This window comes from Muntiacus reevesi, chromosome 3, assembly GCF_963930625.1.
Source record: "Muntiacus reevesi chromosome 3, mMunRee1.1, whole genome shotgun sequence".
In the NCBI taxonomy this organism is placed as follows: domain Eukaryota; kingdom Metazoa; phylum Chordata; class Mammalia; order Artiodactyla; family Cervidae; genus Muntiacus; species Muntiacus reevesi.
In genome coordinates this window covers 82,923,718-82,949,110 of record NC_089251.1, presented here as the reverse complement: position 1 = coordinate 82,949,110, position 25,393 = coordinate 82,923,718, and the positions used below count along the sequence as shown (strand labels likewise).

Below are 25,393 nucleotides of genomic sequence, written 5' to 3'. Positions count from 1 at the left end.
AATACACATTTATGGACTACACATCTGGAGACTCTGATTCAGGAAGACAGTGGTAGATGTTACTAAATTGCTTTTTTTCCTGATGTTCAATAGGTTTAAGAATCATTAGTTTTGATGCTGACACCATAAAACAATAAAACTTATTTTTTAGAAAAACAAGAGTTTCCATAGCCCTGTAAAAACACATTATAATATTATATATATTTATCTTTTAGTGTCTTTGGTGTGATTAAGTAAACAGTGAAAAAGAGAAACACGTAAAGCCTCTACCAGTAAAGACCAGGTTTGAGCAAGTATTTTAGATACTGGGGAATTCCTGCATATATAAATTAACATATACATGTCTCTCCTAAGCTTTAACCAGTGATGTTTTCTAGTTTTCTGGAAAATTTATATAGCAAATACTTTTCATTTGATGAATCACAAATTTTTTTTCTTTTTTTTTTGAATCACAAATTTTTAATGAATCCATCTGAAATTTTTCTTACACAGTGGAAGGTTTACTATTATGTTTTAAGTGTAACTTACCCATGGGTCACATGAATTTAATGCGTTTTTAAATCTGTAAATGCAGCCATTCTGCAGTGACTGAACTCCTATTATTTCACTACCAGCAGACCACAGGAAAAGTGCAATTGCTGTTAGCATGCTTACTTCATCAGGCACAGGCACAGAATCTTCTGAAATAATTAAATAGCAGAAAAATTTAAAAAAAAAGAATCTTCTGAAATATATGAAAAATGAAATATTTATATATATATGCGCGCGTGTGTGTGTGTGTGTGTATACATATATGAGGGATTCCCTGGTAGCTCAGCTGATAAAGAATCCACCCGCAATGCAGGAGACCCCGGTTAGATTCCTGAGTTGGTAAGACCCTCTGGAGAAGGGATAGGCTGCCTACCCCAGTATTCATGGGCTTCCCTGGTGGCTCAGATGGTAAAGAACCCACCTGCAATGCAGGAGAACTGGGTTCGATCTCTGGGTTGGAAAGATCCCCTGGAGGAGGATATGGCAACCCACTGTAGTATTCTTGCCTGGAGAATTCCATGGACAGAGGAGCCTTGTGGGCTACAGTCCATGGAGTCACAAGGAGTCGGACATGACTGAGCGACTAAGCATAGCACATGTATAAATGAAAGCATATATAATTATGGCATTTCATGTTTCTTTATCTTGGTAAAAATCTACCTTAAAAAGCAAAATATTAACTCATGATAAAATTAGAATAGTTTTAGTAACATAAAAAAACTAATTAAAGTTTTCCCCTCCAAATATTAATCTGAAAAAAATTCAGGTAATAAAAGTAGGATATGGTTTGTTTAAGATTTAACAAGGGTAAGGGAAAGAAAATAAAATGTAATATTTTACCATCCAGGGATAGTTTAAGTTTAATTTCTAGGTTTTTGTTTAACTTCTTCTGATCTGGGTTAGTCTTTTATATATAATTATTTATAAAAATGATTTTTAATAGATATAATGGATATATAATCCAAATGAGTATATAACAAATATTTAATACCTTTCCTACGGCCAGATAGTTATATTTATCACTTTTGTATTTTATTATAAAATAGACTGTAATAAATAAACTTGAACACAAGTTTTTTATCAAGGTCAGAGTATGAAATCTTAAAAGCTCTTCGTATATTTTGCAGAAATGATTCCCTGAAGGTCTGAACTGTTTCAAATTCCCTTTAGCAAAGTATGAAAATGTTCTCCTGGCATCGATTTCACCTGTACATACTCACATATTTTTGTTAAATCAGTTTCACAGGTAAAAAATTTATATTATTTTGTTTTTATTTCTTTCCTTAAATAACAATGTGGCCAATTTTTTTATATGCTTGGTGGGCATTTCTATTTCTTTCTTACCATTGCCTGTTCTCTTCTTTCTTAGCTCTTGTTTAGTCGCTAAATCACGTCCAACTCTTCTGTGACTCAATGGACTGTAGCTCTTCAGGCTCCTTGGTCCATAGGATTTCCCAGGCAAGAACACTGGAATGAGTTGCCATTTCCTTCTCCATGGCATCTTCCCAACCCAGGGATCGAACCCATATCTCCTGCATTGGCAGGCAGATACTTTACCACTGAACCATCTGAGAAGCCTGTTCTTTCTTACATTGGGTGTTAAATGTTTATCTTATAAGATTTTTTTGTACATAAATGATATTAACACTGACGTTATTATTTTCAGTTTTTGATCTTTTTCAGCTTTCATTTTATAAAATTTTTTCTTCCAGTTTTATTGAGATTTAATTGACACACAGTACTATTATAAATTTAAAATGTACAGCACAACAATTTGACTCATACACATTACAAAATGACTATCAAAATAAGTTTAGCAAACATCCTCCATCTCATATAGATACAAAATTGAAGAAATAGAAAAAAATATTTTCCTTCTGATAAGAACTTTTAGGATTTATCACCTACTTTTAATGCATGTCATTTTTCACAGGCTTATGTTAAATTTTATAGTCTAATATATTGATATTTTCTTCTGTGATATTTACCATTGACTTAAGCTTACACAGTTCTATTTTGCTGCCCTATCTGTTCATTCTTGGGCCTACTCCAGTTTTAGATAGTGTAGAAATGTTTTAATAGGCAATATGACAAATCTTTAATTATTCTGTTTTCAATCTTTTCACATTTACAACAGAACATGAAAGAAAAAGTCAGACACTGAAGAAAAATGGACAAAAATGTGAATAAGCATTTCCCTCCAAATTAAACACAAACATGAAAAATGCTTATACTTACTAGGCAAATGAGAGATGCAAGTAAAAACAATAAAATAGCATGCTTTACTTATCAGATAATGAAATTTAAAAGTGTGAAATATCATATATTGGTGGGAATCATGCACTGTTGGTGGAAGTGCAAATTCATATAGCTGCTCTGGACAGCAAATTGGCAATGTCTGATAAAATTAAAATGTGTCATCAATTCCACTTCTAGAGGTATGCTATAGAAAATCTCATAGCACATATGCATGAGGAATTTATAAGGATGGTCACTGAGACAACTTTTATAACTGGGAAAAATAAAAAATAGTAAAAATGGCCATTGATAGGGGAACGATCAATAACTGATAAATATAAATGATAGACAACTACCGAGGAGTTCAGAACAATTTACAATCTAAGAGTTTTATATATACATGTTCTTTCTTTGGGGGGAAAACTCCCAACATGTATGTAAGTGGTAAGACAAGGGAAGAACCCAGGTCTGCTGCATTGCAGGCAGATTCTTCACTGTTTGAGCTACCCGGGAAACCCAAGACAAGGGTATCAAGCATCAATACTCAAAATGTGGAACTAAAAGTTCACATCTAAAATTGGGACTAAAACACCTCTCTGAGTTGATTCAGTGTTATATAGCAGTTTTCTGATGCGCTCATTTAGTTAGTCATTAAGGAACAAATATCCTAATAAATTAAAAAGTTTAAAGCTGATTAGATTACCTGGTTGGGAATATTCTAGGATGCATGCCAGAGTGCTACGAATTAGAGCTGTCCACTGTTTTTGAGTATCCTCAGTTTTGGCCAATGAAAGTGTCACAATACTTTTGATCCCTTGAAGGGCTGCACTGACTGGTGGAGGAACCTGATTATCTGCAGACTTTATTGCTGTGTCTTTCAATATTCTTGCAATTAAAAACAGAATTGTGGGCAAGACGGTCATACATCCTGAAATAAAAACAAATCAGATTATCTTGTACTACTTCAGTTCCTGTATTACAGTTGTTTCAGTTGTTTGTATCTTTTTACAAGATACCAAGATTGTATGGTTCAATATTATTTCTTTTCCTTGTATTCATACAAAATTTATTACACTGCTATTACTATAATTCAATGTTTGAAAAAGATAAAAAGGACGTCACAAGCTATTTCAAAGACGTCAATATTTTCTTTCTTCTCCTAACTTGCCTTGGTTTTTTTTTTAATTACTTCTAGTATTTCACACAGAAGGAAAACACTGTCAAATACTTTGAGAAGTAGTTGAGAAACTTGGTAAATCATGTAGCAATTCCAAGACAAGTAATCAATCTCATTGTACTAAGTGAGCCTTAGGACTAAGTTAGTCAATGTACTAACCAAGTCAGGAAACTGATAAAATCACTATACAGATAGGGCAAAAAGAAATGAAAGAATCCTAGGATTTGTAGCTGAAAGAACTTTCAGGTAATCAAATTAACCACCCGCTTAATGGAAGACTCCCTTAACCACTGTGACATGCCTCCAGTGTAGAATGCCTATGAAGCTTCAGTGGAATTGTGTTTTCATATCTGTAGGCTTGTGTTGAGCTGAAAGATACCTTTATGTCTTCTGATATGATATATATCTCCTAGATACAACAGAGGAAAAGTTTACTTATCTTTTTTAATACTTGTTTGTTTGGTTTTGTCAGGTCTTAGTTGAAGCAAGTGAGATCTTTTAGTTGCAGCATGAGGGATCCAGTTCCCTGACCAGGAATCAAACCCAGGCCCCCTGTATTGAGACCAGAGCCTTAGCCACTGGACCACCAGGGAAGTACCTGGTGCCTACTTTTCTATCCACTAGTTCTTCAAGTATCTGCAGGCAGCTATTGTATTTTTTCAGCTATAATTTTTTAATTAACACTTGCTCCTTAAAGTTGGTTGTCACTCTTCTCTGACATGTTTGTTAGTGTGGCTCAGGAGCAGCAACCAGATCAGAAAATAAAGGGTTTAGTAATTCCACTTTATGTCTATTTGCTAACATTCAATGTCCTCTCTCAAGCTGTGGGTCTGTCTCTTTGCCGAAGTTTTTTTGAAATGTACCTGAAAAGGGCATCCAGGGTTTTGGTTTTTTAAATTTTAAGTCTTCATAGGCTCCTAAAGCAAACAAACCCTTAAAAATAAGTCCTACTTTTCCTTTAAGACTTAAGAGGAAAATAAATCATCATAGCACTTAAAATCAAAGGCAAGCTCATCTCTGTCTAATACAGTATAATACATGTCCAAATAGTGAGCAACACCATACCAGCAGGTGAGCAGAGGGACGGTAAGTCAGAGAGAATGGTAACTGCGGCTGCCACCAAACGGGCACTTTCTTCCGACAGTCGAGTTTTGGTGGCTATGTGGCTTGGAGAGTCCGACATCTTGGTACTGAGATGCGGCATATGACGTACTAAAATGAACATCAACAGCTCCATAGTTGCAAACACAAGAGATTTTCCAGGAATGAGACCACCACTGTCACCTCCTTCTCCTAATACAGGACAGGACTCTTTTTCCATATCATCCTCATCTTGGTAAAAGAAAATTTGGTGAAATTCTCAGCAGAAAGGATAACAAATAGTAGAGATAACAACACAGTAAGTATGTTTAGTAAGTTCTTTCAAAAGAATTTAGAATTTACAACTAAATGTCTAACTGATGACATGTCTTTCTCAGAATAATTCTCTGCCTTAGAACTGTTTATTGACCTCTCCTTAAATGTAACAGACAATTCATTTTTTACTTTACTTTACTAAAAATAAAATTTTTATTAGGTATTTTTAATAGGAATGCATTTCATAATAGGAGTAACACACATGTTAGGCTTGAAACACATGAAGTTAACACTTTTGTAGGTGAAAAATAGTTGAATATGAGCAATTTCATTTGGGTCATTCTAATGAAAGTAAAATCAACTGCAATCTCTTAAATGTATGGTTAAATTTTTTCATTAAAAACTTCCTGACATTAATATTTGAAAAATTAGAAGAGAAATAAATTTACTTTAAAGTTAGTATAATTTCTCATGCTTACTTAGTGTGTTTCTTTTTTCTTGCAAATAATCCTGAGCAGCTCTTACTATCTGTTGTACAACTCCAGTCACCAGCAGCTGGACAGATGGTGGGTTCCAGGTCAACAACAGGCGGTGTAAAACACTGAGTAACTCAACACCAATCAGCTATTATAAATTAATAGAGAGAAATCAAATCAACATAAAGGATATATTTATATTATTAGATCTAGGAAAATATACATACAAAAATGCATAGATTTGGTAGTTAATACATAAAATATGCGGCAAATACTATAACAATCTTGAAAAATGGTCATATTTCATCCCAACATATTTTCAGTCAAAAATTACTTCATTACATATTCAAATGCTTTTTCCACTTAAAATATTTCTTTTCTCTTTTGGACTAAACAGCACTGCTAGTGTTCAGTGACACTAAAATTTATGATTTCTATGATTCCACGTACTCAAGAGTAGTCCACCAGAAATTCTAGGCAGGCTGACAAGTCGCTCCAAGATTCGTCTCAGAACTATTACAAATTTTAACCACTCACTATTCATGTAAGCTTCTCACAATCTCCACATCAAACCCATCCAATGAACCTCCCTCTTTCAGAGAGGGAGAAAAATATTAAATTGCAAGCAAAGCCATCTTTACCTCTTTCCTTAAGATCAAGATGAGCCCCTTGTCTGAGGCTGACAATTCTTTTTTCACACGCTTCCATGCCATCCTGTTTGACTTCCCAAGGATTCTTCAAGGACCCCAATCATATCCCATATATCATAGATAAGCTAAGCTAAGCTTCTCTTCCCCAATATAAGTAGCTGCGCAAGTCTTTCCTATCTAATTTCCCTCCACGCCTCAGAAAACCCTCACGTCCTTCCCTCTGCCTCCATCATCTCTTCTGTCTGTCCTGCCTCTTCCCTTCCCAGAAGGAAAGATGCCACTCCCTTCACCCCCTCATTCACTCCTCAAACTTCTCTAATCTGGCTCCATCCACCTGAGAAAATGCTCTGCCTGAGATCACCAATAACCTCCTGGGACTCTCTTCTGTCCTGACCTCTGGGTTCTGCTCCTCTGAGACTTGTCTGTCCTTGACACTCTCTCTCGTCTTTGATAACTCTGTTCTCTGTGGTCCTCCTCCTGCCTCTCCAGTAGTCTCCGCTGCTGATTAATTTCCCTCACCTCAACCCTTACTTGTTATTTATCCCTAAGGTTCCAGTCTTGGTCCTGTTTCCTTCTTCTTTTATTCAGTTTTCTGAGGGCAGTGAACTCATTTGTCTCTCTGGAATTATGAAAACAGCCTCGTAATTGACCTCCTTTCTCCCTTCTCATGTCTTAAAAATCAACCACTATAAAACTGATGGAGAGGTCAAATTTATGTCTATTGTATTTATGAAATACACATTTAACCATGTCATTTAATCTACTGCATTTACACCCAATTATTTCAATTTTAACATGTCACACACCTTCATTCACAGATTAAACTTTATTGGTTTGACTATCTGAAAACAACCCTCAAGTTTCTTGTGGTAATCTGTAGTCTAGCTAAGGCCCAGCTTTAAGCTACAAGGCTGGAGTACAAGATGAGTTCATCAGTAAGTGATGCTTATAAACACACAGCACATACTTTGTTTTGTTTCATGTGGGTTTTTTTGTTTTTTTATTAAGCAGTATCATGTACAAAACTAACTTTAAGAGAACACAATAATAAGAACTTTATTTTTTTTTATCTTTTTGTGTTTTATAGAAAATTATCCCAAGAGGTACTATTTGTAGTGATGGTGTCCAAAGAAATGGTTATTATGAAAATAAAAGACTTCCTAAAAAAAAAATCCAGTGGAAACTTGGAACTGTAACACGAATAAAATCCTCTAAAAATTCCATACAAAAATTAGAAAACACAATTCATTAAACTTCTTAAATGAGTACTTGAGCCAGTGCAAAAACCTTATTAAATGAGATCAAGTTTAATTAAACATTTAAAAGTAACATAATTTATTTGGATTTTCCAGGCAAGAATACTGGAGTGGTTTGCCATTTCCTTCTCCAGGGGATCTTTCCAACCCAGGGATCAAACCTGGGTCTCCCGCATTGCAGCAGACTCTTTACTATCTGAGCCACCAGGAAATCCCAAATTTATTTAATAGCCTTAGTAATTAACTCAGCCCTTTACTAGCAGAACCATTAACTGGGACTGAGGGGATCCCTTACATTTTTAGTTATATTTGACTGCTGATGAACTCATCAAAGAAGGCATAGTGATGATCTCTAGTCTAGCATGTCTGGTCATCCAACATTCAATATAAGGTCTTAGATGAAGCCAAAATCCTGAACACTTATTATATAATATTTGTCTCATATGTGAGAAAATTACCTTAAGATAAATATGATGAATACAAAGCATAAATTATCTATTATAGAAATATACTGCACCTGATCTTCTGCAATATGGATTCGGGCATAAGGAGAATCTAGCAAGGTGTGTAAGGCCTGTAGACAAGCTGTAACATGTTCAACAGGCTCCTCAGGTCTTGGGGAACAAAGAAACTGTATACTCACACCTGTAATATACAATATAAACACACAGCTTTCTTAATACAAAACACTTTGTTGCTTTGACACCATTTTTTTTCTTTTACCTACTTATTTTACAGCTCACTTTAACATATATTTATTAATGCCTTAAAGTGAGTTCAAATTTATTGTCAAAGTAAGCAGCCAAACTTAAGATAGGTTGTAGCCTTGGAATGAGGCTAACAGTCACATTGGAAGCAAGTGGCGGAGTTCCAAGGTCATCAGGTTGATTAAGAAGCTATTTAAAGACATTTAAAAATAATATATTAAGAATAAATTTATGAAAATTATAAGATTATGATAAATGACTGCAAATTCTTAAATGTTCCAAGAGAATCTATACAGCAATTATAAATAACAATTACTCAAATTTGCTTTAATTTTACATTTATATTTATATGCACATATACATTTACATATGTATATGTATATGTAATATACATATTACATATGTATATATGTAAATGTATATATACACAATTTATGTATGTATTACACTTATAATGTAAATATAAATTTATATTATATTTCCTCATAGGATAATAAGTGTCAAGTAAAAAGAAAACATATTAAAAAAAAGTTTAACTTTTTCCTTGAAAATTATTCAGTATTGCTCAGTGAGTGAACATGATAGAGAATTTTTAAGGAGTAATTTAATAATTAAATTTTTCTATTAAAAATTCAGTTAATTTAGAAAATGTGTTAAGAAAAAACACCTCTTTGTACTATTTCTTATCTGAACTATACTGTAAAATTTTTTTCCATGGCATTAAAATGAAAGATATGAAGGAGTTAAAAACATGCCGCACCAAAATACACCTTCTTGGCTGAACACATTTGAGAAATCGAAGATGCAGGCAGGGGTCTTTGACCCTGTTTCTACCCAAAAGCAAGTCATAATATTTCTCATTAGAAAGATGCCCTCCCTGTATCAGGGAAAGAATATCTTTACTTCTTGAGACTGCAAGTTGATGTTGAAATAGACCTATCCAAACAAACCTACTAAAATAAGCCCTATCTACTGTTGTTCAGTGACTAAGTTGTGTCTGACTCCTGTGACTGTAGCCTACCAGGCTCTGCTGTCCATGGAATTTCCCAGGCAAGAATACTGGTGTGGGTTGCCATTTCTTTCCCCAGGGGATCCTCCCAGATCAGGAATCGAACTCGCATCTTCTGCACGGCAAGCAGATTCTTTGTTGCTAAGCTATCAAGGAAGTCCCGATTTTCCATTAGTCTCCTCCATATACATTTTTTTTTGTTGTTGTTAGTTGGAGGCCAATTACTTCACAACATTTCAGTGGGTTTTGTCATACATTAACACGAATCAGCCATAGAGTTATACGTATTCCCCATCCCGATCCCCCCTCCCACCTCCCTCTCCACCCAACTCCTCTGGGTCCTCCCAGTGCACCAGGCCCGAGCACTCGTCTCATGAATCTCACCCGGGCTAGTGATCTGTTTCACCATAGATAATATACATGCTGTTCTTTTGAAACCTCCCACCCTCACCTTCTCCCACAGAGTTCAAAAGTCTGTTCTGTACTTCTGTGTCTCTTTTTCTGTTTTGCATATAGGGTTATCGTTACCATCTTTATAAATTCCATATATATGTGTTAGTATGCTGTAATGTTCTTTATCTTTCTGGCTTACTTCACTCTGTATAATGGGCTCCAGTTTCATCCATCTCATTAGAACAGATTCAAATGAATTCTTTTTAATGGCTGAGTAATATTCCATGGTGTATATGTACCACAGCTTCCTTATCCATTCATCTGCTGATGGGCATCTAGGTTGCTTCCATGTCCTGGCTATTATAAACAGTGCTTCGATGAGCATTGGGGTGCACGTGTCTCTTTCAGATCTGGTTTCCTCAGTGTGTATGCCCAGAAGTGGTATTGCTGGGTCATATGGCAGTTCTATTTCCAGTTTTTTAAGAAATCTCCACACTGTTTTCCATAGTGGCTGTACTAGTTTGCATTCCCACCAACAATGTAAGAGGGTTCCCTTTTCTCCACACCCTCTCCAGCATTTATTGCTTGTAGACTTTTGGATAGCAGCCATCCTGACTGGCGTGTAATGGTACCTCATTGTGGTTTTGATTTGCATTTCTCTAATAATGAGTGATGTTGAGCATCTTTTCATGTGTTTGTTAGCCATCTGTATTTCTTCTTTGGAGAAATGTCTGTTTAGTTCTTTGGCCCATTTTTTGATTGGGTCATTTATTTTTCTGGAATTGAGCTTCAGGTGTTGCTTGTATATTTTTGAGATTAATCCTTTGTCTGTTTCTTCATTTGCTATTATTTTCTCCCAATCTGAGGGCTGTCTTTTCACCTTACTTATAGTTTCCTTTGTAGTGCAGAAGCTTTTAAGTTTCATTAGGTCCCATTTGTTTAGTTTTGCTTTTATTTCCAATATTCTGGGAGGTGGGTCATAGAGGTCATAGCCATATACTTTTTAGTTACTGTACAACTTATCATCCCTGGCCCCAGCCCTTTGTCTTGTCAGATCCCCACAATTTATTCTTGTTCGTGTAAAACTGTATACAATCTTTCAGACTTAAAAGCTTCTTGAGGTCTTCATTTTCCTCCTATGTATATGTAAAAGTTTTAAATCAATTTATATGCTTTTCTCCTATTAATGTGTCTTATGTCAGTTTAATTCTTAAGCCAGTCACAGAACTTAAGATGGTAGAAAGCAGTTTTTTTTCACTTACAAGATACACATTTTCAGAAGTAATATATCTCGAGATACATTAACATGGCTCACCTACCTAAAATCAGATGCATTCTGTCTTTGTTAATTTCTGCCAAAGATTTAGCACTAGGTGTTGCTCCTGATGCTTGGCTTAAATTGACCGGTATGGAACGTTTTTGTAAAGCTGATATTGCTGCTGCTTCTGCTGACTCTGAACATGTAAATCCTGTGCTATTTAACCAAAGTGCCACTGCGTGGAGAATTGGGGCCCAAGAATTCCGATAGTGAAGTCTAGCCGTATCAATAGTCTCAGGAGTATAAAATGCTCCACCTATAAAACAATCAAATCAATCAGAAACATTACTTCTATTATATGTATTCACTCATTTAAGGACAACTTTCTTTAAAAATACCTGTTACATACTGTCTTAGTCCACTTGAGCTGCTTTAAGAAAATAGCACAGACTGAGTGGCTACACAACAGAAATTTATTTCTCATGGTTCTGGAGGCTGTAAGTCCGAGGTCAAGATGCCAGCATGGTTGGGTGTGGGCTTTCTTCCTGACTGACAGCCAGTACCTTCTTGCTGTCTTCACAAGGTGGAAGGTGGAAGGGGCTGGGGGCTCTGAAGTTTCTCTTTTACAAGGGGACTACTCCCACTCCTAAGGGCTCCACCCTCATGACCAAAGCACCTCCCAAAGGACCCATACCTCCTAATACCATCACAATAGGGATTAGGTTTCAACATATACATTCTGAGGTGATACAAATATTCAGATCACAGCACACATAAAAGAGGAATTAGGCCAAAGAGTTTCTCCCGAGGGTCTCTAAAATGGACGTCATTCCTACAGCTGCTGGCCTGGAGTGCCTATCACTTCCCCGTGATTGATGCCAGCATTTCCAGCCTTTCCTCTGCAAGTGCTCACGCCTCTGAGAGCCCTCTACCTTGCTCCACCCATGGTCACAGGCTTCCCCTTACTGTCGCCAACAACTCTTAAAACCCTCATCACCTTTCCTTTCTCTTACAGCCAGGGAACTCTCTCTTTTTTTTTTTCCTCCACTCTTTTGCAAATTCTTCCCCTCTTCCTGCTTTTACTATCGAACAGAGGACTGCCACATCTGCCCTGGCACACAAATACAGACCAACACAGCAGTATACCTCATCATGGTTATGCATAATAACTCCTTACGCAGTTATTTACAGTACCCCAGCTCAGACGGTTATTATTGTAACAGTGAGAAAGCTTTTGCTTGGGCTGACAAGTAAGTTTAATGCCGTATCTGAATTTATAACTTCAGTACGGACAGAATATCAAGTTTAAGTTCACAGAAATTTAAGATGTCATTATTACTACTGTGGCCAGTCTCCACCAATTCCATTTTGTTTAATTACTATTTTGAACTCCATTAAAAGCAAAACTCTGAACGCAGTACTTACCATCTGGGGGGAGCTGACTAGCAAATTCAGCTGGTAAAGTTAAAAGCGCGTAGTCTTTTAATGCTGCCAACCATAGGCGACTGAGTATTGGTAGTTCAGGCTGGACGAGTGTTATTAAACTATCTGGTGGCAGCTCATCTATGGTACTGTCATCATCGTCGTCATCATCAGTATTTTTAACTGCTCTCTTTGGTTTTGACTCTGCTTCTTTTTTAATATTCATAGCAACCACATAGACCTGGTAAGATAGTCACGAGGAGAAAAGAACAAGATATAATATTAAGAAATAACATATTCTAAGCTGTTATGATTATATGGAGAAGGACTTGGTAACCCACTCCAGTAGTTTCGCCTGGGAAATCCCATGGACAGAGGAGTCTGACAGGCTATCAGCCATGGTGTCGCAAGAGTCGGACACGACTTAGCGACCAAACCACCACCGCCATGATACAGCTGAACCATCGCAAGTAACCAAGTACTATTAGTAGAAAGCATGCAACTTCAGAATTTCCTGATATCCTCAAAAGAATAATCCCACCTATTTTGGAGGCAATCTTTTTTTTAATAGATCTGACTTCTGACTGCTGCTCTCACAGCACATTCCTTGAGTAGGGTTCTCTGACTTTTTTCTGGCTTCTCTTGTTCTACTTTACAAAGCCCCCCTTTATATGTGGTTTTCTTTTTTTTTTTTTGCCATAGGGTATAACTTACTGTTTACTGCATTTGCTTTCACCAGTTTATTAGACACAATCAGACGGCATTCAAAGAAAAAAGCTAAGGGGTGGGGGAAGAGAAACCACAACCTGGATTTCCACTAATATCCTCCAAAATCCCTTCTTTTAGACTGCTTAAGTGATATTTAGCAATCTAGTCCTTGTAACAGATAGTTCAGCCAAGAATAATATAATTTACTGGCTATATATATTATCTGTATCTTTTCTCTCCACTTTGTAAACCAAAAGGATATATAATAACAACTTCTGAAATTTGCCAAAGTTATTTTTGTTTGTATTCTTTTGTAGTTGTACATATATTTTGGCTTTGGCAACCGGCACCTAGCTGAATCACACATCCATGAAAAAGCAAAAAAAAAAAGTGGGTGGGGGGCAGTCAAGGGAGTAAGAGAACCACAGAAAATTGCACGAGGTATCTTTAGAAAAATGTTTGCCATACACAGTTATTTCCATTGTACATAAGAGGACGTCTATGTATCTGAACCAGGGATACTTCTTGATGACAGGGTCTTATCTCTATCCCTACAACAAGCAGACAGCTACGGCACAGTAATTGACTAAGTTTAGACAATGATGACAGGAAACAATGAATCTTCATTTCTGAGAAGAAGCATTCCTTAACACGGTGGTGGTCTTATATATCAGTTAGTTATAGTCAGTTAGTCATACTAACACCTGACAATTTAGAAGCATAAACCATCTAACTTTTGGAATAGGGACTTTGAATCTCAAGTTATAAACATATCATATTCATATCTTTTAGTGGTTTTAAGCTTGTTTTCTTCCCTTAGATTTATTATAATGCTGATATTTTAAGAAAATGTCTCTCTCAATAAACACTGTAAGTATACTTAGCCATTCACTCATCAAATTCTTCTTAGGTACCTACTCTTGCCTTGCATTTGCTATTGTGCTTGGACCTGAGGCAACAAAGACAAATCACATGTGGTTTACACTGCCCATGAACTCACAGACTGATACAATAATAGGAGAGTGAAAAAAGAGGTGAGAGAAGGGACATTTTTAAAAATTTGTTTTCAATGACCTATCTTCCCATCTCACTATGAGCTGTGACCACATCCATTGCCTGGCACCTAACGAACACTTGTGGTTTGTGTAATCAATGAATCACAGGGAGTACCAAAGATAAAGAATCTTAATGGAATATGAAAAGGCAAGACACAGTTCAAAGACAAAAGTTCACCTGTTGACAGGCAAAGATGGAAGTAGGGATTCCAGGCAGATGGAGCATCAAGAGCAAGAGCACAAGAGACAGGAAACGGCAAGGCATTCCAAGCAAATTCCCAGTGTTCGGTACTAGACTGAGTATAGCATACAAGGCAGAAGGAGCTGAAGATTTTACTCTGTTGGTAATGGGGACGTAGAGTCAATGCAGGATTTAAGGGTCACAAGTATATACTTTTCCTCAACTTTTATTTAAAAAATTATACTGTGGGCCTCCTGGTGGCTCAGTGGTAAACAATCTACCTGTCAAAGCCGGAGACACTGGTTCAAGCCCTGGTCTGAAAAGATTCCACACGCCACGGAGCAACCAAGCCCGGGCCCACAACTACTGAAGCCTGCACACTCTAAAGCCTGTGCTCCACAACCAGAGAAACCACTGCAGTGAGAAGCCCACACACCACTACTAAGGGAGTAGCCCCCGTTTGCTGCAATGGGAGAAAAGCTCGAGCAGCAATGAAGACTCAGCATAGCCACAAATAAAATAAATAAATGAAAATTTAAAAGTACACCATAAAAAGTTTAAAAATGAGTTACTAAAATTACTCATAATCCTAATTTCCAGGTTTTCACATTCAACCAAGCTGTAATTTTGTTGTACAGAGGATTTTGGATTTAATTTTAACTGTTTATAAAAGGATTTCCATATAAATACTAGTCTTCATAACTATTATTTTTAATAGCAGTAATAGAAGACATTGTACATCTAACAGTTTTCCTGTAGTTGAAATTTTATATTTTTAAAAATTCTTTTCAGCCCTGGGAATCTTAGAAGATGAGGCATAGTTTTCAACGACAAAGGTGTTCAGTTCTTCACACTATGAGTGTTCCAAACAAACATTTTTGTCAGTGTCTCTCTTTTTCATATTTTGAATATTCTTCGCTAGGATAAAGTCCCAGAAATGGAATGACTGGGTCAGTGATCATAAATACTTCCATGGCTCTGAACAGACACTGTCAAATGCTTTCTAAAAGGGGCATATATTTTACATTGCTACCTGCAACATGAAAATATATTTTTTGACTTGTTTTTGTAAAAAATTTGGGGTTTATTTTTCTTACGAGAAAGTACATAAGAAATATAGAAAAATCAGATGCACAAGTAAAATGAAGATAAATAAAGCCAGACACAATCCTACTACCCAGACGTAATACGGTTAACATGCTAGACACGTTGTACATACATATTCACAGTCTTTTAGACAATAATATGTTTGTATATAATTTTTAACTCAATTTCCTATTCATTTAATACCATCATCTTTGGATCAAGGAATACATTTATTTGCTTTTTAGAATGATAACATCACACCAAACATCCTCACAACAGAATCTGTGTATATTCTTGATATTCCTTAGCATAAACTGGTAAACTAATGGGTACGGTTTTAGAAAAGTGTTTTGCTACCTATGTTGACCCTTGAACAACATAGGTTTGAACTGCGTAGGTCCACTTACATGCAGATGTTTTTCAATAGTAAATACTACAGTACTTACTACATGTCTAATAAATAGCTAAAAGTATGGGACTGGAATTTAGGAGAGAGGTCTGAGTAGGAAAGTAGTTTTAGAATATTTCATACACGTGTAAAAGCTAGAAGGTGTGGGTGTAGGTGTGGTTACCCATAAAGTGTGAAGAGCGAGAAAAAGGACAAGAAAAATATCAACAGTTGAAAGGCTGGCAGGCAAAGAGAAGCCAGCAAGTGATGCTAAGAATGAACAATGAAAAGAAAACAGGAGAAGCAAGGGAGTAGGGTCAGGAAGTCAAGAGTTTCCAGAGGATACAATATCAAAAGCTGCAGAAAGGCTAAGTCAGACAGAAACTGAAAAGGGTCCAGAGATTTGGAGAATTATATCATTTGTAACTTTAGTAATTTCAGTGGAGTGGTGAGAGTAAACCTAGGTTGCAAGGGATTGAGAAGTGGGTGACTCAGCAGTCAAGGATGTGAAGATACTGAAACTCCTTCAGTGAACTGAGATGTGAAGAGGAAAGTGAAATGGAAGAGGAAGCTGAGTTGGGGAACAACGAAGGTAAGGAGGGAGGAAGAGCATGCAGAGGGAGATGGGTAGATATGGAAGTGGGGGGAAACTGAATGCACTTAGCTTGGAACAGTCTCCTCCTCAGACTCATGCTTACTAACATCTGCGCTCATGCTCCAGGTCCCAGCTTAAATATTGCTCTCTGCAGGAAGCCTCCTCTGAACCCCCAGACTATTTTAGGTGCCTCCGCTGTGTGTTTCCAACAGTCTGCACTTCTCCTGTAACACTCATTATTTTTGTCTCACATGCTCGTCCACTAGTTAGTTTTCCTCAGTAAGTGCAGAACATCTGGTTTGTGCACTACTGTATTATCAACTGCTACCCTGGCACAGAGCTAATGTTCATTTAACACTTTGCTGAACGAATCAGATTAGAAAGAAAATTGAGAAAAGGGAATCCTAGATGAGAGGAAAACTTTAAAATAATAATAATAATTATACTAATAACAGCAGGCAGCATTCACTGCGCATATAAATAAGGTAATTATTGAATGAAGTCCTCATTGCTTCACAATGAAGTCTCATTTACTTCACAGTGTAATTCTATGAAATGTGCATAATTATTATCCACGCTTTAGGGCTGAGAAACCAGGTTTAGAAAAGCAGGTAAAGAATTCACCCAAGGTCACACAGGTAAAAGGACAGTTATCAACTCACATAGGTCTCAAGACCTGAAGGTAACAATCTGAGGAGCTGGAAAACTAACATCCTCGATTTTCTGAGTAAAAAGCAGAAGCAAAGATAGATCTTGAACAGAGAAATCTAGAATATGTTGGGCCTTTTGAGGTAAAAAGATGAAGGAAAGGAAGTTAAGCAAGGAAAAGATTTACCTGACAATAGTATAGGCTGAGGGCTGAAGTGTAAATTATTTAATTATAGAACCAAGTTACCCCAAAATAAGAAAATAGTTTCAAACAAAAGTGTGCATTAATAAATTAGTTATATGACATTTTCATCTAATTTGTTAAAACTATTTATTTTCTATTCAGTGCCAGTTACAATACTTGGTTTTTTTAATACATGTCACTTTAGAAAATATTATTGTACTTCCATGTTATGATAAAGAAACTGAGTATCTGAGAGATCAACTCACTTGATCAAAGTACAAAAGAAGGTGAATTATAGAGACAGAACTTGCTGTAGGGTCTGTGATTCAACATTTAATGCTTTCTATACTGAACTGTGCCAGACTACCTAGTAAGTAAATCAAACACATTCAGGCAAGTCAGCAGAGAACCAGCTAGCTGGCAAACGGCCTTATCCAATTACATAACTGTCTCTATGTTTGGGAAATTAATGAATGGGGCTGGAGAATTAACAACAATTTTGAAAGATTTTTTTAAAAATAAAGATCATTCAATCATTTGGGATGTAATTTCTACAGACAAGAAAAATAGTAACTTCTAGTTAAAAATTAGATATGTTAGTTTAGTTAAAATTAGTTAGTTTAGTTAAAAATAACAAAGAATTTCTGTGAATCTCAAAGTGAGAAAACAATCACATTATAAGTATCTTTCTAACACTATTTTCCACCTAAAATTACACATTTGCATTAATTTGATAAGATTTTATCAGTAAGAACAGACATTTTATCAAATGCGAATGTTATTTTACTCGTCTAAGACAAAAGATGCTAGCACAGTAAAAGTAAATGAACACTCAGGGATACTCTATGAAAACAACTTGATCTAAAAAACAGAAAGAAAACTAATTTCTACAGTATCTTATTGCTCTAATTTTCCCTTTTTTTTCTTCTGTGACAAAAAAAAGAATCCACAAAACCCCAGAGATCCTTTATCTAAACTGTATCGTCTGGGTGTTGTGTGCTTTGAACCAGCAATTGCCTGTGGGGTGGTCCCAGGCTGCTGATACCATGAAAATAGGGAAGTAAGATACTGGGTTGGCAGAGGAAGGAATAAAGAGTTACTTGAAATACCTGCATGCAGAATTTGAAAGTAACTAGCAGAAGGGATTTAGAAAAGTGAAATTAAAACAGTATTATTATTTTTAAAAATAATGTGGGCATAAAAAGAGGTAAAAACAGCTATTAAAAAAAAAAACCTATGACAAAATAAACTCCTACAGCCTAATCAGTCAGTGAGTGGCAGCAAGTCTCCTGAAACTTAATCAAATAAAAGATTCCTGGCACAATTTTTTCTAGTTTTCTATTATTTGTACGTTTTCCCCACTTAATTTTCCCATAGTAAGTAAGAAGAGCTCTTCTTCAATATAGATGTTTTTAAACTGATTCATGTCAATGTATGGCTAAAACCACCACAAAATTGTAAAGTAATTAACCTCCAATTAAAATAAATAAATTTAAAAAAACACTATTTAGAAATGCTAATTTTCAAAGGTTCAATATGAGCTCTTTTGAGACATAAATGTACATGTATTTCAGTGAGAAAGCAAATAGCAAATTTTTTTTAAGGCACTCCAAAGGTCAGCTTAAAAAAAAACAAACAAAATTTTTTTACCTCCAGGAGTAGTGGAACATTTTCTCATGGATGGAGAAACAGTTAAAAACAATAGGTTGCCGTTACCTCTGCCCATGCTTTGAGAACAGCCAGTTTTTCCATGGTTGTAGCACTCTCTCGGTACAGTTGGCTGGAGGATCCTTTTCCGGCCTGAACCTTGTCCAGTGAAGAAACAAGCAGATTGTGCACTCGACGGAGATCATTGAGATCACTGACAACTCCACTTCCAATCCACGTACTACACACCTAGCCAAAGTGGGGGGAGAAGAAAAAAAAACTCTTTTTTCTTGTTTGTTTTGAACTCTTATTTTTATATTAAAAAGTTAATACTAAACACATAAAAGGCTGGTGTTAATATGATTTTCTTCCTAGGGGGAACCAATACAGAACAAAACCAATGAATAAAACAAAATCCTTCAATGCTATGTTTTGTTTTGTTTTGTTTTTTTAATAAAAATCAATAGCAAGTATGGAACTTATTATACTCCTATGTAGAAAACAAAACAATATTTACTTACCATGTTTCCACTATCGAAATTCCCAAAAATTTTAACAGAAAAAAATCTGCACCCAAATCAGTTCAGTCTTAAATAGTTCAGTCTTAAATCAGTTCAGAATTAAATAATTCTTTAATTCAACATTTCTGTTTACTATAGTCAAAAGGTTATTCTGAGTTATGCAGAGAAGTTTAACAGAAACAAAAAGGTAAGGGGAAAAATATCTAGTCCCTCTCCTCAAGTGAATAAACACAGGTTAAATGAACACATAAGAACGTTTTGACTGTCATACTACAGTTAAAAAGAGAGAAAGAAGAGAGAAATGGGAATGTTTAGATATCAGGAAGTTTTGTGTATACAGATAGAGAGGAGTTTGGTGGGGGAAGAAAAAAGATTAGGAAAGTTAACTAGGATTAGGTTACAGTACAATTTAAATTACATGTGAACTGAATTCAGCAGACTTTTTCTGCAGGCAATCATGAGTTTCTAAGGCTTCTGAGCAGGGCAATATTATTAGAATTGTGCTTCAGGAAAACTGCTCAAATACTATCAATAAACACAGGAAACCATGTGTTTGGATAGTAAGCACTGTGTTCAGCTACATGACTATTCTAACACCACTGGACAGAGATGATATGGAATCAAATGACAAGGGAGAGGCATTTGAGAATGACTTGGAAGTAGAAATCACAAGGTTTGAAAACTAATTATGTACTTTTAGGGGGTGAAAGCAGGGACATGTAAACAGTGAGAGGTGATGATTACCAAATTTTGACTGTCAAAGCTTCTAACTTGGATAAATGGAAGATAGGTGATACCACTATTTAAGAATACAGAGAAGTGTGGTAGAGATGAGAAATTTCAGAGCAGCAAGATTTGACTGTGAACTAAATTATGACATGCTGAGTTCGTGGGCAGTTAGAAACCTGGGTCTGGATTTCAGGAGCAAAGACAAAGGTAAGTAAGTAGATCTAGGAATTCTCCAGGCAAAAGTGATTACTAAAGTGCTAGGTAACTTTGTTCAAGGACAGATATTAAAAAAAAAGGATAAGGATAGATCCATAAGGATAGAACACAGGGAAAATAATTAAACTTAAGGGAGAGACAGAGTAAAAATAAACAATGAAAGAAATTGAGAAGAAAACGCCAGAAAGGCAATAGGGAAATAGGCAAGTGTGGTGATACTGAAAACAAAGGAAGAATGTTAAGAAAGAAGGGGTTGCCTGATAGTGCCAACTTTTTTAAAAATTAAATGAAAGAGTCTTTAAATTCCACTGTGTTTCACAATTTTCATCTATGATTTCACATAATCTCATAATTACCATGGTTTTTATTTTGCCCCTACCCCAAAATTGCCCCACCTTCCCCTTCCTCTCCCAATTGGTAACTACTAGTTTGTCTGTATCTATAGGTCTGTTTCTTTTTTGCTACATTCACTAGTTTGTTATATTTTTTAGATTCCACATATAAATGACAGCATACAGTATATGTCTTTCTCTGAATTTCTTCAGTTAGCATAAAGCCCTCCAAGTCCATCCATGTTGCTGCAAATGGCAAAATCTCACTCCTTTTTATGGCTGAGTAGCATTCCATCTTCTCTATTCATCTGCTGATAGAATTTAGACCACTTTCAAATCTTGGCAACTGTAAATAATGCTGCTAGGAACACTGAGGTGCATGACTCTTTTCAGATTAGTATTTTTGTTCTTTTCAAATATAAACTCAATTGGGTCACAAAATAACTCTATTTTTAATTTTTTGAGAAACCTATTTTCCACAGTGGTTGCACCAACTTACATTCCCACCAACAGTGTATGAGGGTTCCCTTTTCTCCACATCTTCACCAATGTTCGCTATTTTTGTATTTTTCTTTTTTATGATAGTCATTCTGACTGGTGTCAGGTGATACCTAGTTGTGGCTTTGATTTTCATTTCTCTGAGGATAAGTGATGGTGAGCATTTTTTTATGTGCCTATTGGTCATCTGCATTTCCTCTCTGGAAAAATGTCTAGTCAGTACTTCCATCCAGTTTTTAATCTGGTTGTTTGTTTTGATGTGGAGTTGTATGAACTATTTATATATTTTGGATATTAACCTCTTATTGGTCATATTATTCGCAAATGGAAAAAGAAACGGCAACCCACTCCAGTATTCTTGCCTAGAGAATCCTGTGGACAGAGGAGCCTGGTGGGCTGCTGTCCATAGGGTCGCATAGAGTAGGACACAACTGAAGCGACTTAGCATGCATGCATGCATTGGAGAAGGAAATGGCAACCCACTCCAGTATTCTTGCCTGGAGAATCCCAGGGACAGAGAAGCCTGGTGGGCTGCCGTCTATGGGGTCACATAGAGTCAGACATGACTGAAGCAACTTAGCAGCAACAGCAGCAGCATTTGCAAATATTTTCTCTTGTTCAATAGGTTGTCTACCATTTGTTTTGTGTATGAGTTCTAAGTTATTAGCTTTTAAAATCTGTATTTTTTTTGGGCCATGCCACACAGCATATGAGATCTTAGTTCCCAGACCAGGGATCAACCCTGTGCCCCCTGCACTGGAAGTGTGGAATCTTAACCACCAGACTGTCAATGAAGTCCTCAAATCAGTATTTTCAATGGAAACAACTTGACTAAAAATCTGTTATTTCCATACTCATTCTATGAGACCAGCATCACCCTGAAGCCAAAACCAGACAAATATACCACAAAAAAAGAAAATTACAGGTCAATATAACTGATGAATGCAAATGCAAAAATCCTCAACAAAATATTATCAAATCAAATCCAACAACACAATAAAAGGGTCACACACCATGATCAAGTGGTATTCATCCCAGGGATAACAAGGATTCTTCAATATCTACAAATCAATCAGTGTGATACACATTAACAAACTGAAGAATAAAAACTATGTGATCATCTCAATAGATAACAGAAAAAACTTTTGATAAAGTTCAAAATCCATTTGTGATTAAAAAAAGCTCTCCAGAAAGTGAACACAGTAGGAACAACTTTGTTCCAACACAGTAGAAACTTCAACTTAAAAAGGTCATATATGATGAACTCACAGCTAACATCATATTCAACAGTGAAAAGTCAAAGAATTTCCTCTAAGATTAGGAACAAGACAAGTATGTCTATTCTTGCCACATTTATTCAACATAGTTTTGGAAGTCCTAGCCACAGCAATTAGAGAAGAAAAAGAAATAAAAGGAATTCAAATTGAAAAACAAGAAGTAAAGCTCTCCCTGCTTGCAGATGACATGACACTATATATAGAAGATTCTAAATATGCTACCAGGAAACTACTACAGCGCATCAACGAATTCAGTAAAGTTTCAGGATACAAAATTAATATACAGAAATTTGTTGCATTTCTATATACTAACCAAGAACTATCAGAAAGAGAAACTGAAAACAACTCATTGACCACTGCATCAAAAAGAATAAAATACCTAGGAATAAACCTACGTAAGGAGGTAAAAGACCTATACTTGGAAAACTATAAGACACGGATGAAAGAAACTTAAGATGATACAAACAGATGGCATGATATACTGTGTTCCTGGTTTGGAAGAATTAATATTGTTAATATTACCATACTACTCAAAGCAATATACAAATTCAATGCAATCCCTATCAAAATACCAATGACATTTTTCACAGGACTGGAACAAATAATTTAAAAATTTATATGGAAACACAAAAGATCCGGGATAGCTAAAACAAACTTGACAAAGAAAAAGGATCACGTGGAAGCGTGGAAGGATCACGCTCCCTGACTTCAGACTATTCTACAAAGCTACAGTCACCAAAATAGTATAGTATTGCTACAAAAACTAACTGACACAGAGATCAATGGAACAGAACAGAGAGCCCATAAATAAGCCACACTTATGGTCGATGATAAAGGGGGTATGAATATATAACGGAGAAGAGACAGTCTCTTCAATAAATGGTGCCAGGAAAACTGGACAGCTAGATGTAGAAGAATGAAATCAGAACATTCTTTAACACCATATACAAAAATAACATATACAAGAACCATATACCAAAAAATAACCTTGTGTGGGTCAAGAAGCAACAGTTAGAATCGGACATGGAACAACAGACTGGTTCCAAATCAGGAAAGGAGTATGTCAAGGCTGTATATTGTCACCCTGTTTATTTAATTTACATGCAGAGTACATCATGCAAAATGCCAGGCTGGATGAAGCACAAGCTGGAATCAAGATTGCCCAGAGAATTATCAATAACCTGAGATAAGCAGGTGATACCACCCTTATGGCAGAAAGCGAAGAAGAACTAAAGAGCCTCCTGATGGAAGTGAAAGAGGAGAGTGAAAAAGCTGGCTTAAAATTCAACATTCAATAAACAAAGAGCATGGCATCTGGTTCCATCACTTCATGGCAAATAAATGGGGGAACAGTGGAAACAGTGACAGACTTTATTTTCTGCGGTTACAAAATCACTGCAGACAGTGCCTGCAGCCATGAAATTAAAAGACATCTGATCCTTGGAAGAAAAGCTATGACCAACCTAGACAGCATATTAAAAAGCAGAGACATTACTTTGCCGATAAAGTTCCATCTAGGCAAAGCTATGGTTTTTCCAGTAGTCATGTACAGATGTGAGAGTTGGACTATAAAGAAAGCAGAGCACAGAAGAATTGATGCTTTTGGAACTGTGGTGTTGGAGAAGTCTCTTGAGAGTCCCTTGGACTGCAAGGAGATCCAACCAGTCCATCCTAAAGGAAATCAGTCCTGAATATTCTTTGGAAGGACTGATGCTAAAGCTGAAACTCCAATATTTTGGCCACCTGATGTGAAGAGTTGCCTCACTGGAAAAGACCCTGATGCTGGGAAAGATTGAAGGCAGGAGAAGGGGATGACAGAGGATGAGATGGTTGGATGGCACCACCGAATTGATGGACACGAGTTTGAGAAAGCCCTGGGAGTTGGTGATGGACAGGGAAGCCTGGCATGATGCAGTCCATGGGGTTGCAAAGAGTCAGACACTACTGAGCAACTGAACTGAACTGAACAAAAATATACTCAAAAATGGATCAGAGACCTAAATGTAAGACCTGTTACTATAAAAGTCCTAGAGGAAAATACAGGCAGAATACTCTTTGACACAAACTGCAGCAATATTTTTTTTGGATCTACCTTAAAGCAAAAGAAATACAGCTAAAACAAACAAATGGGACCTAATTAAACTTAAAAGTTTTTGCATGGCAAAGGAGACCATCAACAAAACAAAAAGACAAGCTACTGAAAGAAAGAAGCTGCCTGACAGCGCCCACTTTACTCAGCAGTTACAGGTCCTCATTTTCTTACCTGAAATCCTTAGGTAATGTGTTGCACAATTCACAACATTTAATACCCTAAAGGCCAGTAAGGTACATGAACTTAATTAACAGATTAAGCAAGATGTGTAGTAGCATCCCACAATTAACACACAGATACTTCCAGAATGAAATGTACTACGAATCACACTAATTGAGATCAATCAACACTATCATTTCACTCAACTTCATGTCAAGGGTTGAGTGAATAGCTCAGGTTCTGTTACCAAATAAATTATGAAAAAGCTTCAGGTTTTCAGAGCATCTGGATATTCAATTGGGTTAATGGGCTGTATTCCTATACTTAAAACTTTAAAAAAGTTAAGAGTAAATATATGTGTAAACTCTTTCATTCTCTTATAATCTTATTCCCTAAGAATTCAAAACTAATTTAAATAAAATTCAATAAGGACATTTAAAAACTGATTATTACCAATACAGACGGCAAAAAAAAAAAAAAAAAAAAAAAGCCAGTCACACAACGCTGAAAATTCACTGAAATTTAAAGCAAAAAGTAATTAAATATAAGTGTGAAAATAAAAGTTGTTCTTCCTAAAGAAAACATCACTTTGGAGATACTTGAT

The 25,393-nt window shown here is 36.1% G+C and overlaps 1 protein-coding gene across 2 annotated transcripts in view; it reads right to left on the bottom strand.

Annotated features, from left to right (window-relative positions):
• The window catches only part of HEATR5B (HEAT repeat containing 5B), a 95,447-nt gene that overhangs the window by 4,338 nt on the left and 65,716 nt on the right, over positions 1 to 25,393 (bottom strand). For both annotated transcript variants that reach the window (XM_065929438.1, XM_065929439.1), the window contains 8 exons: positions 19,035 to 19,214; positions 12,477 to 12,714; positions 11,113 to 11,367; positions 8,202 to 8,329; positions 5,782 to 5,926; positions 5,012 to 5,278; positions 3,473 to 3,697; positions 529 to 680 (listed from right to left, as the gene is read on the bottom strand). In XM_065929438.1, the coding sequence (XP_065785510.1) occupies positions 529 to 680; positions 3,473 to 3,697; positions 5,012 to 5,278; positions 5,782 to 5,926; positions 8,202 to 8,329; positions 11,113 to 11,367; positions 12,477 to 12,714; positions 19,035 to 19,214 (1,590 nt within the window). The remainder of the gene's footprint in view (positions 1 to 528; positions 681 to 3,472; positions 3,698 to 5,011; positions 5,279 to 5,781; positions 5,927 to 8,201; positions 8,330 to 11,112; positions 11,368 to 12,476; positions 12,715 to 19,034; positions 19,215 to 25,393) is intronic.